Source organism: Pseudopipra pipra, chromosome 3, assembly GCF_036250125.1.
Source record: "Pseudopipra pipra isolate bDixPip1 chromosome 3, bDixPip1.hap1, whole genome shotgun sequence".
In the NCBI taxonomy this organism is placed as follows: Eukaryota; Metazoa; Chordata; class Aves; order Passeriformes; family Pipridae; genus Pseudopipra; species Pseudopipra pipra.
In genome coordinates, this window is record NC_087551.1 from 95,672,463 (window position 1) to 95,686,552 (window position 14,090).

Sequence of the window (14,090 nt, forward strand, 5' to 3'; positions counted from 1 at the left end):
ACATTAGTTTACTAGGTTTTATAGCTATTTCCACAGATATGGTATTTAAAAAGTATGATATATCTTTGTCAACTTTAACAGAACACTTCAAAACAAACAAATCAATTTTTTTTAGTGCGTGCATTGCAAAAACTGTTTAAGCTACAAATAGCAAGTAAAACATAATAGGCATTTTTTAATCAGTAAATGAAACTCACAGTAGACAGCTATTCAATAAAATACTTTTATTTATGTACACAGCGTAAAGATGCTGTATCATTCAGCAAATGTTCCATTGTATAAGAGCAGACTTGAGTTTGGTTAATACTTCTAAATTCATTTTAAGTGTAAGTCTCCCTGAGGTTAAAAAAGGTTTCTTATAACTGTACATCACATCAATATTTAATCAACGTGTTCAGGGAAACGCAAAAAACCTGAAAGATTTGGACATGGTTATTTAGTGAAAGATGGGCCTGACAGGAAATGCTGAAAACTACGACAAAAATATTGCCATGGTAATCTGAGGGCTGCAAGATCCTGACCAGTACTGCAAGTAAATATTACAGAAAAACTGGGGGGCTGGGGGGAAATGATGACAAGTTTTGGAAAAAAACATATGATAGGACACAAACGGAGGAAAACACAAACTGTAATTTAGGAATGTTGTTTGAAGACAGAAAGAACCAGATGCCTGATCAAGGTGTCTTAGATCAGACATTTTTCTTTAAAAAAACCCCACACCGAACAACCGAACACCCCCACCCCCACCATAGTTTGTTGGTTTGGGTTGTCGCGGTTTTTTAGAAAAAAAAGCTTCAAACAGCACTCCTTCAAATAAGCTTGCTCAACAAGAAAGCAGAACCAAGTCCCCAACAGTCACCTTGGCAAACAAAAAATTCACCCGAAATCATATTATGCAAGAGTTTTCCAAATCCACAGCAGCAAACCTTGTGACCTGATCCAGCCACTACTAAAGCTGACTGTGAATTTTTCTACATGGGATTGTGGATGAGGCCATGTAAGAGGCCCAAGGGGACTGGGATTAGTTTCACATCAACAAAATTTACAAGCAAGCTGTGGCTAGTCTACCTTTGGGTTGAAAAGCAGTACTTAGTTGTAAGAGTAATTAGACACCAAAACCCTCAGTTTGAGAACTTTTTCAGGCTTGTTTCAGAGCAATAAGACAGCCATCCACAATAATAAACCAGAAAATCCTCCTGAAGGAAGCAGCCAAAAGGCAGTGAAGAATCACAAAATTATTTGAGGTGGAAGGCACCTTCAAGATCATCTTAGTTTCAACTCCTTTGCCATGGGCAGAGATAACACCCACTAGACTAGGTTGCTCAAAGCCCCATCCAACCTGGCCTTGAACACACTTCCAGGGACGGAGCATCCACAGCTTCTCTGCGCAAACTGTTCCAGTGCCTCACCACCCTCATAGTGAGGAATTTCATATTAATATCTAATCTAAATCTTCCCTCTTTCAGTTTAAAGCCATTACCCTTGTCCAATCCCTACACACCTTTGTAAAAGGTCTTTTTATATTGTAGTATAAAAAAAGAGGCTCTGTGTAACAGAACCAGAAACTCCAACTCTAAGACATCGAGATGAAGAAGAAAGGTTGTCTATTTTAGTCATATTGTATCTCTAGCTGGCCTGTAAAATCCCAGCAAACCAACATAAATGAGTGCTGTTACTTCTTTTATTGCACGGCTTTCTTGTTCTAGAAGGTCTACCAGTGTTTAGGTTAACAGGTGTTCCGAGGTATTATTCATTATACAGTTAAGACATGCAAAAGATTTAAGATATTCCATAACACTCTTTGCATGAAAAAACTCACACTAAGATGCAAACTAAAAAGACTGCATTATGATGATAAAAACATAATTTTAATGAAATATGTAAAAGCCACTTAATAAAATTAAACAAATTAATAATACAAAATATTAAACTTTACACATCAGGTACCATGGCATAAATTTCCATCTGTCTCCTTTTTTCAGTCACAAATTCACTATTAACTCCCACTCTCCATATTTTTTTATTTTAGCACATAGAACTTCCTCTCCTTTAGCCAGCCACTATAAGAATTACACACCTGGCCCGAACTACTTCTGATGCTTCCATTTTCTGTTAGGATTCTTCAGAATCCTGTAGCTGGGACTTTTACAATTATTACCTTGTTTTATTGAATCCAAACCTTCAAATGTTAAGCTTCATAGAGCACACCATCATTTCCGTATGTGGTCACTGGTGACTTACCCTCTGCCTTTCTGCCTGGAACTCCTGGAAGTGAGGTTTGGTTTCTGCTACATATGCATTCAGATCACATTTTTTCAGTTCCATTTCCAAGGAATTCATCTCTCTCCTTTCTTCCAAAGTACTTTTAACAGTACTCTCCCCCCCACAAATCCTCAGGAGAGGCATATCATTTCAAGCTTTAGAGAACTCTTTTTACTATAGGATGGTGCCCAGAGAGGTTACATTGTAGTGTTTTGGCAACCTCATTTTGCCCAGTTTAGGAGTAAGAAGACAGCTCCAAGTTCTCTATTGAGTATAAGCAGAATAACAGACAGGGTTGCTATATAAAACAACTGGCCCTCTCTATTGAGGGTCACCCTCTCAGCATAGTTTTGAATGGGCAATTTCAGACATTCACCACTTCATCATTATCAACAGGATCTGGCTATACATTTGTGACCTAATAGAAACACGTTTCCTCTCCCTCATAGAGCAGCAATTCAACTCTGTGCTCACACAGAGTGAATCAGGGAACACAACAACCTGACCACTAGTTTCCTCCCTTCACTTAGAACAAAATCAAAGACACTGCCACTAAAACTTAATAAAATGGGACTGTTTACATCAAAGAGTGCTTTCCTTACACTTTTAAAACAATATGCTCCACCACAGATCAGTACACTAAGTCTCTAACCCATGGCTTGGCCTAAAATTCTTCACAGCTTGCGCTTGCCCAGTCTTATGCTTTGCAAAATAAATCTGTGTAGCAGTCATATCACACACAGTTCCAATTAAGAGGCTTTTTATCTTACTAGTTCTGTGCATCAAAAGTAGTATCTTTGTCATTCTCCTGCCACTAGGCGTCACTCTCTTCTATCGTGATCTTTATCCCTTAATCCACTTCCCAACACTTCACCCAGGAATCATCAGACCAATATTTTAAGTGGGAGAACATCCATTGCCATTAGTCCCTATCTAAAAAGGAACCCAATTACTCAGGTCAAGGACAGATTTTTGTGATGTGACAGATAAAGTACAAAAGATTGTTAGTGTCATTTTGTATGCTCTTCAAAGGTAAATCAAAACACTAAAAGAACAACTGAACTCTACAGGAGGTGACCTGGGCTTTCCTCCACGGAGGAGTCATCTCAGATTCTAAAATCCTCTAAAACTAAGTGCATTTCCAAAAATAAGAGGAACAGGAGCATTAATGGAACTAGTGGGGTTTACAAATAAAATAATTTTACTAATCAAGCAGCAGTCTTGAAGGACAAAGCAGAATCACATCCTGTTGTTGCCAATTGTATTTCATTGATTTAAATTCCAGAAGGGATTACTATGATTACCTAGCTAGTCTACACATACAACAAATGTGTGCATCCCCACATGCATGGTTTTGGTGGATACAAACTCCTCCTATACTGAGGGCAACCTGAAACTACAACTCACTTTGACAGTGAACACTCAAACAATTATATTCCTGTTCCTCAAGTGAACTTGAAATAAAAAAAACAAAACAAAACAAAAACAAACAAACAAAAAACCCCAACAACAAAAAAACCAAACCCACTAATCAACAAACAACAAAAATGAAACCTGTGCTATGACTGCATTCTTCCACTGACCAGCTCAGCCACTTGGAATGATTCACTGGCAGACAGGAATTAGGTATCTATGCATACCTAACTTGGGTCATAATTGATCTTAATAAACAACATAATCTCCAGTATCAGAATCTCTGCCATATGTGAAATACAATTCAAGCTAAACTTGATTCAAGCTGAGCTTAACAGACAACTGTGAAGCCACTTTGAAGCATTAGGACAAAGGCTGCCATTAGGGAGCATGTCACTACTAAATTATGAAATACTGCCCAATTTGACAAAACTGTTGGCATAATTCATAACTAACAGGGTGAAGTTCTAATGTGTATGCACATATGAAACACAAACAATGCTTTTCAATACTTCTGAGGCATACAGAATGCTACCAGCAACGAATCACTGTGTCAATGAGCTCCTTGCAAAAGTTTCTAGTTGACATGCAAGGAATTACTTCGCATTGTACTTTTGCGTTACCCCACTAGGAAACTGCTGCTTCAGTGTTATATCCTCTTCTTTTGTTGCGTTTCACCGTTTAATTTTCCATTTTCCATTGCTTTATTTTCAAAGTTCCAGTCCGTTGGGCAGAGGAGTTGCTGAGTTTTTTTGTATGTCCAGTATGGGTTAAGTATTAGTGTAACGGCAAATAATCCCGAGAATAAAACAATAAAGTGAAGAAGTCCCAGGTTTTCTACCACAGAATTCCAATTGAAAATACACACCCACCACATGTGGTAAGTAAGAATCATGCGGCAGTGAAACAGGTGGATCATCACCCACTGGTTTGCCTTCCAGAAAAAGGTGTTAGCACAGCCAGCCTAGAAAAACAAGAACACAAAGTATGCAGAAGTGAGATTGTTACTTCAAGATAAGGAACTGAGGAATCTGTACAGCTAACGCAAATATCCAGCTTTCACAAACACATGCTCTCAGGCATTTTTTCCACATAGTGCTATGACATTCCACATATATATGGCATCCCAAACTCAGTACACATCTATACCATCTCACAGTGCACATGCACACAGAAACCTATATGGAGGACTGCAGAAATACCATAACTACAAAAGGAGGTATGGCAATAACATGGATATCAGTTGGATTAACACAGTTTTGATGAGAAGCTATCCAGACAAACCACACAGATTACCTGTATGGACAAGTAAAATGCACGAAAACTGATAGACAAATGTAATCTGAAAATTATCACATTCTTACCTTCAGAAGCATCCAGGAAATGCACGTTGCGGGAGTACTCATCTCCAGCAACATTCCCATCAAAGGCAGATAATGTCCAGATTTCACATTAATTACCAGACCAGCCAAGCCACCAAAAGCAAGCAAATGATGAACTACCAAGAACACATCAAATGTTCTAAAAACAATGTTGGACACATGGACTGCTACATTTTCAAGCAAGAAAAATCCAGCAGCTATTAAACAGTTAAACCAACTCCACTTTTGCTGTGAATACACTTTGTCAGCATGAAAAACAGGATCTATGAGCAAAGCCCATAACCCAGCAACACAGCTCTGAAGTCCAAACACACCACGTGTGACTGCCATATTCCAAAACACCTTCTCCTTTGCATACAAGGCACGGTAAGTGGTACTTCTCCATGAAGACAACCAGTGAGACAGAAGAAACACTCCCAAGTAGATTAAAAAACCAGCAGCTATAATTGTCAAACGAACTTCCCATGAGAGATAGTCCCAGTCAAAAATGGTCCCAAACACTGCACCATCATTTGTAGGACTCATTTCTTCTTTTTTGACACTTCTCATTCCCACTATAGTCTCCTTCATGCCTATTCAGCCTCTGCTGTTACGTAAACCAGAAACCATGAACTCTTCCATCTGGAACAAGGAGAAAAATATTTAATGAATTTCCAAGTCATCCATATACACAGCTTCTAAACCACAGAGAACTCACATCCACTGCAGTCATGACTTTGGTCCTGTTGCCATTAGGCAGTCATCCCAAAGACAGGTAGACAGACAAACTTAAGCAACGTGTTTCAGATTAACAACCACCCTGTGAAATCTGTACTAGTACAAAGCAATGCACTGAAGCAAAAGCAGAAGAGGATCAAGTAGGAAGGCAAGAAAGAGGAAGACAAAATACAAGAAGCAAATCTTGTTTTGTTACTTATGAAACTTTTATTTCAACAGTATTGCGCAGTTATTGTACTACTCCCCTGCTTTTCCTTCACTGATTTTCCACCATTTGCTACAGCTTTAGGTGCAATTCAGTATCTCAAATACAGATCCAGGACATAAAACTACAGAAACTTAATGCAGTAAGCAGGACCACTTACACTGGAACAGTCATGATCATGGCTTAAAAAAAGGCTCTGTGATCAGTTTTTAACATTAAGCCGCTTTCCAACAGAAAACATATTCAAAAATGAAAAGAGACTATGGAATGCAGACAAGCAACATTATTATACATTATTAGCAACATCAGTGTAATTAACTGAACAGCCCAGCACCAAGTGTCTCAAGGTAGCTGAAACTTCCTGAACACACTGTAGTTCAAAAACAAGGATAGGTGGGGAGAGAAAAGCCAGGCAGTACTGAAAGATTTGAATGCCAGCTCGTTTTATGAATTATACAGGCGACATCAGCATGACCACGAGACCCACCGCACCTGTAAATGCTTAATACTGCTACGCGTTTGGCAGTCTGGTGCGAACCAGATGAAAAAGCTACAAAAAGCAGCGAAGGCAGAGTCCCCAGTGAGAATCTCCGGCCTTACTTCAGCAGGCAGCAAATCCCACCACCACAGCCCGGATCCCGCAGGCACCTGCTCGCCCTGCCCTTCGCTCAGGTGTCCCGCTCCAAGGAGGGGGCGGGCTGCGAGCCCCGAAGGCCCTTCGCCCACACCTGGCGAGACCGACTTGAGGTCCCAGCAGCACCTTTTCCGTCATCTCCCGGGGGAAAACCGAGGCAAAACACATCGATCCCACGGCACGACCAGCCCCTGAACAGCGCGAGCCACTGCCGTGAGTCCCGGCTCCAGCAGGGCCGTGACAGCTCCTCCGCCCCCGCAGAGACACGGCACAGACACCACACCGACACCCGCGTCCTCGTCCCGCCCCCGCCGAGCCCCTCACGCAGACCGGGAGGATTGGTCCCGGCATACAAACCCCGCTCGCACCCGCCGCTCCTCACCCACAGCGCTGCCCGCGATGGCGGGACGGCCCTGCCCGGCTCGGAGACTGCCCTCTCCGGCCCCCGGGAGCGCCCGACCCGGCCCGGCCCGACCCGCCCGGGGAGGCCCCGACCCTGCCCGACCCGCCGGTCCCGCAGCACCGCCCGCCGCCGCCGCACGCCCTCTGCGCATGCGCCGCTGCCGGCACCAACCACCGCGCGCAGCGGGGCCGGGGAGCGCGACGGTACCACTGGGGCGGGGGGAGCTTTGTTTGCGAGGTGCGCGTCTCTGCCTCACGGCAACGCTGAACGGCACCGCCGCGGAAAGGTGAACGTTTACCAGCCTGCTCAGCAAGGACAGTGGTAAAAAAGAAGTATTAGCCATGCCATAGCCAATACCTTTGCCCATAATTATCCAGTTTCATTAAGGGCAGCAAATTATTGAATGGATGTCGTGGTGTTCTGCTCCATGATTTTCTCCATGCTTGTGACAAGCGACGCTGTCATCCCGGTGACTCAGCCCGGCTGGATCTCCCGCGGTCACTGAACCCACCCCGGAAGGGTTCCTCGGCTGTTTGCCAGCCCCGCACCCGCGGTACTTTGGCTTCAAAGGGAGTCACGGGCAGGGACTGCGAGTTTTGGCAGGGAAAAGCTCGGTCCCACAACAGACCAGGGGATTCCTCATAAAAGGGACCGAAAAAAGACAAATCAAGCCACAACTTCTCACACACAGAGTACTGTCCTACAGCAGCTGACATGCTAAACTGGGTCTACAGGTGGTGAGAGACCAGAGCTGGGAAATCTGTCCTGAAGTCTGACGCACGCTCGTTTTCCAGAGGAGAAGAGGGAAATGCTGCCATTCCCTGCGGAAAACACGGTTCTGCCACAGCAGCAGGATAACTGGGCAGGAGGGGTTTCGTGGATTTGCTTTTAATTGCTAATGTGATACCCCTGTCCCTGCGGACCCCCAAGCTCAGTGCGAACTAAGATCTGTCCGTGCACCACCTCAGTAGTGGAGGTACAGGCAGCAACAGCTGTTTGTTGGAAAAGTCCGGTCACAAAAACTACAGCTTCTGCCTCCTTTTAATGCGCTGGGCGTGAGGCACCTTCCCTCCGAGCTCCTCTGCACACAGCCCCGAGGGACAGCAGGGCTCGGCGGAAGCCCTGCTTACACACCCAGGCACTACCCGGGTGCCACTGAGGTGACTCACAGGAGGAGCACACCTGCCACTTCACCACCAGTAACCTCAGCAGGACCAGGCTCAGCAGTAAATGCAGGGCAAGAAATTTCAGCAAAAATACCTATTTCATGCAGTCAGCACGAGTGAGTGATACAGGTTGTAATGACATGCACTGGCAAATTGGTCTTGTAGACAGGATTACTTTTTGCTCAAAATTGGGAGTAAATTTCTTGCAAAGCTTTGGGATGTGGTCAGAGCCATTTACTAACCCTGAAGGGGGAAAAGGGTTGCGTAGCTGAGAGATGCAAAGCAGAAATTCTGAAGGAGCTGTCACTTGGAAAGTGCTTCCTAGCTGGTGGTGAACATTCATTTATTAACCTCTGTTCCCAAGGAGATGCCGGACCTGTCCCAGGAAACCTGAAAAGGATAATAAAGCTGATCAGCAAAAGCAGGGAAGAAGTTGAAAGAAGTTACTCTCTCAAGCAACATGATTGGGTTGATGTACCAAGGGCATGTGTTTTAGCTTCACCTAATTTTGTTTTTCCCATAGCTGTCTTTAAATAATTCCTTTAAGCTGTAACATCTTAAAGAAGGAGATAGGAACTGTGATCATACTGTCAAAAGCAAGGTCACAGGCTGTTGTCTTTTTGTGGATTTTCTTTGTCTTTGCTGCCTTTCTTGCCTTCTCAAGCATAATCATATTTTTTTGATTACTAGCAACTATAGCCATGTTGAAATAGTTCAGTGTTACTTTCTGAATCTCCTGATACTACAACCATACTCAGTGACAGCTTTTTAATAGATACCTCATTATGATCACTTCAGGTATTTCAAAGCAGTGCTTCCTGCAGTGAGGCTCATCTTCCCTCTTGTGTCATATTCAGTTCTCCTGTTTACAGCTATTTTGTCTGGATGCTACAGCATGCCCTGTCCAAAGCTAAATTTCCTATTTACACTGTCTCAGTTTTGGAAGACTTTCTCAGCATCTTCAGAATGTCATGACTCAAAGAGCAAAGAGCACCTCCAGCAGGGAGCCCTGCCTGCAGTCTGCAGCCTCTTCATATTGGTTCAATAGTGCTTGCCTGAAGTCAAGAACAAGTTTTTTTTTGTTGCCTCAATGGCTACATCTATACATCCTCCACCATGTGGGGGCTGCCTTTTACTTTGAAAGAGGTGGCTACACCCCAGCTGGCCATTGAATATGATTCCAGCACACACTATTTCCAAAATATCTACATAAATATTGGCTTCAGAAGGTAATTTTGACCATACTCCTGCTTCAAATGGGATCCATGCCCCATTCCCAGAAACCATGTAGACAAGTACTAATTAGTACTGGTGAAACTCCTTCCAGGTAGTATAGTAATAATTAGATACTGCATGTGGTAACAAATCAGTAGCTTCTCTGCTTTATTTACAAATATACAGATAGATAATGATAGTTAAAAATGTCTTTAGTTTTAACACTTTTACATTAGCACTCGGTGGTGTGAGAGCACGTTAAAGGCAGAGGCTTAGGAGATGTGTATGGAGGACACAAGGCCAACCAGTGAGATCTTCAGTGAGAAGGGAGCCTACTGTTTGTGCAGAGGCTGCAAGATGACTCCTGTAGGATGTGAAGGGGTGCTTGTGTGTATGTGTGGTGGGAATACAGAATATGGCCAGCTGGTGCTTCTATTGCCATTGACAGCAAGTTGAGTAATGTGTTTTAGGGGTGAGTTGAGAAAGGAGTTTCAATCCCATTATCAAATTAATCCATCCATTGCAGACAAGTGTTTGTCCTGTAAATATTTCCCTTGGACATGTAGTGGCAGAGAAGTCCACAATAAGCCATGATGAATTCTGCCTTTTGCAGTGGCAGCAGAGGGGATTTTTCTCCCTGCAAGAGACATGGCATGATGACAAAGTGGCCACAAGTTGTCTGTGGCAGAAGCAAAGCAATGGAGTTTGGAAGAACTCCTACCTGATGAGGCTGTTTTCTGATCATATTATAGCTCTTTCTGATCTTCTGAGTAGCATATGAAGGAACTCAATTTACTGCCTAAGGTTATTTTAATTAATTTTTTAATTCCATAGTACCAAACATTTGTAGTTAGTGTATGTTGAAGTAAGTCATATGATCATAAACAAGACCTGAGTTGAGTAAGTCATATGATCATAAATAAGACCTGAGCTGGTAATCTTCCCAATAGAAGATAAAATGTCTACTGCTAATTTAAAAATCAAGAACTTGTTGACTTCTCAAAATGTTTTAGCCTGCTGCTCCCAAAGTTTTAGAAAAGCTTACACATTTACAGGTGCAGTTTCATGCATATATGCACAACTTGTATTGACCTGTTGTACAATCATGTATTTTCAGTGGCATGCTTTTTGAATTCTTTTTTTAAACTGAAATTTACACCTTTACCACCTACTAATCTATCTGTGTTCAAATCTCTGGGAGCTTTACTACTAGTTGAGAGAGCTTTGCTTCAAGTCTGTGGGAGATTTACTAAATGCCCACTTCAAGGAACTCTTGAAGGCAACACCAAATGTGTAATCTGGGGGTTTTTTTACAGCTTTACACATACTCTCAAAGTTCTTCTGATTCTTGTCCAGCAAGTACTTATGCAGTATTCCTAGATGCAAACCACAGTTATTCAAAGGAGCACTTTGAACATGCTTGTTTAAGGCCTTTTTCCTCTCAGCTAACAGGAAGCATACTTGACTTTTTTTAGAAACCTGTATTACAAGGCTTTCACATGTGCCAAGGATTCAGAATGTCTTTACATTGCATAACATATTCATCCACCCAGACTAGTTTGCTTTCCTTAGTACTTGGAGATCAACACTAGTTTCTACAACCTCTTTTTGTATTTCACTTAAGGTCAGTTTTAATTGAGTAATCAACTCCTTATGCTTCAGAACAGACATTAAAAATAGTTGCCTTGAAACACTTGATATTCTCAAAATTTTAAACAATTCAGATTTACTGAGCATCCAGACTTTGAGCTACCAGTTGTGGGAAAAATCACACCAATGAAACTGTTTCTCCGTGCTTGAATCTTTCCAGACAATGGATGTAATGTAGAAAAACTGGAGATTCTTTGCTCAGTCCCTCTCAAGATCATCTCCCATTTCTCTTTATGAACATTTCATGAAAATGCTGGAGTATGCAACCACTCTTGAGTAGTGCTATACATCCCAGTTTCACACAAAAAGATCTATTGGGTTGAATCGCTGCTTAAATATATTTAATAATATAATTTTCCCCCCTCTTTTCCCTAATTCTGTCCAGTCAGTGCCTCTTTATGGTCCTTGAGGAAGATCCTTGAGGATCTTCACCTCCTGGTGCCCAGTATCACTGGTGACACTAGCCCATTCTTTTACAACATAGGAATAATAAATAAGAATAATACTGACTGTATCCAGACCTGGACGCTAGTTCCTCAGTTGCTTCTGGTTGGCTTCAGGTAACTAGCATGAGGTGATGATACAAGATTGGGTTCACAGATGAATGTTTTTATTCCTCCCTTACCCATCAACATGTCTTAACAATGTTCACTGGAACAAGTTATTCTGCCTTAGTAGTTAGGCTCTTGCTTCACAGCTGTAGTCATGAAGCTTAGCCTTAACTGGTGTTTCAGGCTTACCCAGAATCTCTAGTCCTTCTTTCTCATTTTTCACACAGTTACCTTCAGTGCCTCTTCAGGAATCAAAGTAAAATCCTGTGACTGTCTCATGGAATATACGCTTATCATTTTGGGGTTTTATTTAGCTGCAGGTGGTCTCACCTGAATAGAAAGTGGGGGCTTTACCAGGAGGCAAAATGATGCTTTTCAAATTAGAGCAGGCAGTGATTGGCTTACCAGTGGGTCTCTAGCAAGGGTTTAATTCCAAGTTATCACCTCAGACTATCTTTCAGTTGTATCTGTAGACGGCTACCAACAGTCCCTGTGAAAACTCTCTGAGGTGAAGTCAAGGACCTTACAATTCCTGTTTGGCAATGGTGTGTAGAAACCAGGAATACTTCTGTGGCCTCAGTCAGTAATCTGATAAGTTTACTTTTGGAGGTTTCAGTAAAATGACAGCAAATCCACCACAGTAAGAAGATTCTCAACAGCTTAAAGGGCTTCTTGGAATAAGCAGCCCATAAGAAATAAAGAAAATGGAAGGTGACAAGATATTTTCCTGGTTACAGCTTGATCCAAGTGGAGACATTCGGTTATTTCAAAAGTTGCAGTACTGTGCAACAATGACAGCAGTATAAAGCAACAATTAATATTATAAATTAAATGAAAATATTTTTTTGTTACAACATTTTTCTAGAATTAGTTGGAAGAAATGTAATTTATGTTTAAAACTGAGAATGAACTGCTTTCATGGCAAGTTATTCTAGACCTGATAAAGATGTAAATATTTTTTTATTTATTTAGTCTACTTAAATTTATTTGGAATAGAAAGGTTCTTACCATTTACTGCATGTATTTCTAAAAATAAATTCTACAAACACGTATTAATATAAGCAAACAGCAGTTATCCAGTCTCTTTTAATCTTTAATACAGTTTTTAATTTAACTAAGCCTCTGGTGCTGAAAAATCTTCCTAATACCTCTTTTCTCCCCAAAGCTAGCTTTATATTTAGTGGTCAAGAGTAAAGCATTTGATGCCTGCCACAAATCTGTGAGAGTGTGAAGTGAGCCTAGAGTTTTCTTTTATGGTCTGTTGTTTAATGAATTGGTGTGGTTTGCTGAAACAGAAGGCATCACCCAGCACATGACCACTGAATTTATTTGTACCAATTCGTGGTCAGACCCTGTGTGGGATTTTCCCATTTCTTTGTATTCCACCCTTCCTGAATTTTCACTTTCAGTAAAATGTAAACTGTCTTTTTCACTATTTTGATAAACTCTCTCTACTACCGTAGATTCATCACATAGTTTAATGTGAAGGGTAAAACTTAAGACCTCTCATTCACGAACCATATCCACAGAGGGAAAAATTATATTTCAAATGTGAGAGGAGAAGAAAGAGAAATGTGTCAGAGAATTCTTTGCCAAGGAGTTCTCTGCTATTCTTGCAAGCTTAATCAAAACCCCACTGAAATAAATCATAACAGGTTATGGATATAAGCCATTATAGTAGCCTTTCAAGTATTTAAGGAGATTTAAAGGGTAACACACAATCAACAAATCATAGAATTTAAAAGAAATAAGGCTTTATGTAATCTTACCCTTAGCACATCAGCCCACAGGAGATTTTCATAGTAGCTTTTGAACCAGTTAGCTGGTTTCATCCAAAGTAAATATGTTCTTAAAAGTTTCATAGAAATCACTAGAAAGGAGTTTCCAAATAATACTCCATGAAAACAAAGGCTGCATCACAAAATAAGTTCTCTGTCCTGTTTGGCTACAGGTCTATCAGTTACCAGAGGCAGCCCAAACCCAGGAGCCAGTTGCCAGATAGACACACAGGGGCAGTTCGTTCTGCAAATTGCTAAGTACCCTGCAAGACCACAAGGAGTCACATGTTACGGAGGTTTGAGAGAAATTTTTGGTGGAAAAGGAAACAAGTTTCTTTTGCCTTGTTTTTCTCCAAACAATTTGATTTTTCAATTAGTAAATTGAAAAAGCACAACAAGCTCAGAAGCACGAACAAGCTTTTCAAGCTTCGTTCTCAGGAAAGTTGACACCCAACTTTATTAATATTTCAGTGGGATTCCTTGCAGTGAAAAAACATGAGTAAGTCTTTGTGGACTTAGGCTGTGATCTATTAAATCTATATGTAAATATTTCCTCAAGTTCAAAGGGCTAGTCTGTGGATGACCCTGCTGGTGACCAGCAGGCTATGGAAACAGCCAGATTTTAGTGTTCTAAAGGTTAAGCTGTGCTACAGTTACATACCCACCCTCCTTCCTTTGGAAATGATGATGCTACAGCACAAGGCTTTATTTGTT

General features: G+C 41.5%; 1 protein-coding gene across 4 annotated transcripts; it reads right to left on the reverse strand.

The window, feature by feature from the left end:
• Window positions 1–209: 209 nt before the first annotated feature.
• On the reverse strand, window positions 210–7,137 carry CLN8 (CLN8 transmembrane ER and ERGIC protein). 4 transcript variants are annotated; one of them, XM_064650389.1, is made up of 3 exons: window positions 6,996–7,137; window positions 5,040–5,678; window positions 210–4,639 (listed from the first exon to the last, which is right to left on the reverse strand). In XM_064650389.1, the coding sequence occupies exons 2-3, from the start codon at window positions 5,625–5,627 to the stop codon at window positions 4,325–4,327; spliced, it is 903 nt and encodes a 300-aa protein (XP_064506459.1). In that variant the 5' UTR covers window positions 5,628–5,678; window positions 6,996–7,137; the 3' UTR covers window positions 210–4,324. The 4 variants fall into 4 exon arrangements, with proteins under 4 accessions (XP_064506459.1, XP_064506462.1, XP_064506461.1 ...); XM_064650392.1 differs by having other exon boundaries at window positions 5,040–5,669; window positions 6,982–7,137; XM_064650391.1 differs by having other exon boundaries at window positions 6,982–7,137.
• Between the last annotated feature and the right edge of the window lie 6,953 nt (window positions 7,138–14,090).

Bases quoted from the DNA above. Each gene is read 5' to 3' on its own strand.
- CLN8 (XM_064650389.1), bottom strand. From the start codon at position 5,627: ATGAAGGAGACTATAGTGGGAATGAGAAGTGTCAAAAAAGAAGAAATG. The intron at 4,640-5,039 runs GTAAGAATGTGA...TTGTTTTTCTAG, and splicing joins TTTCCTGGATGCTTCTGAAG to GCTGGCTGTGCTAACACCTT.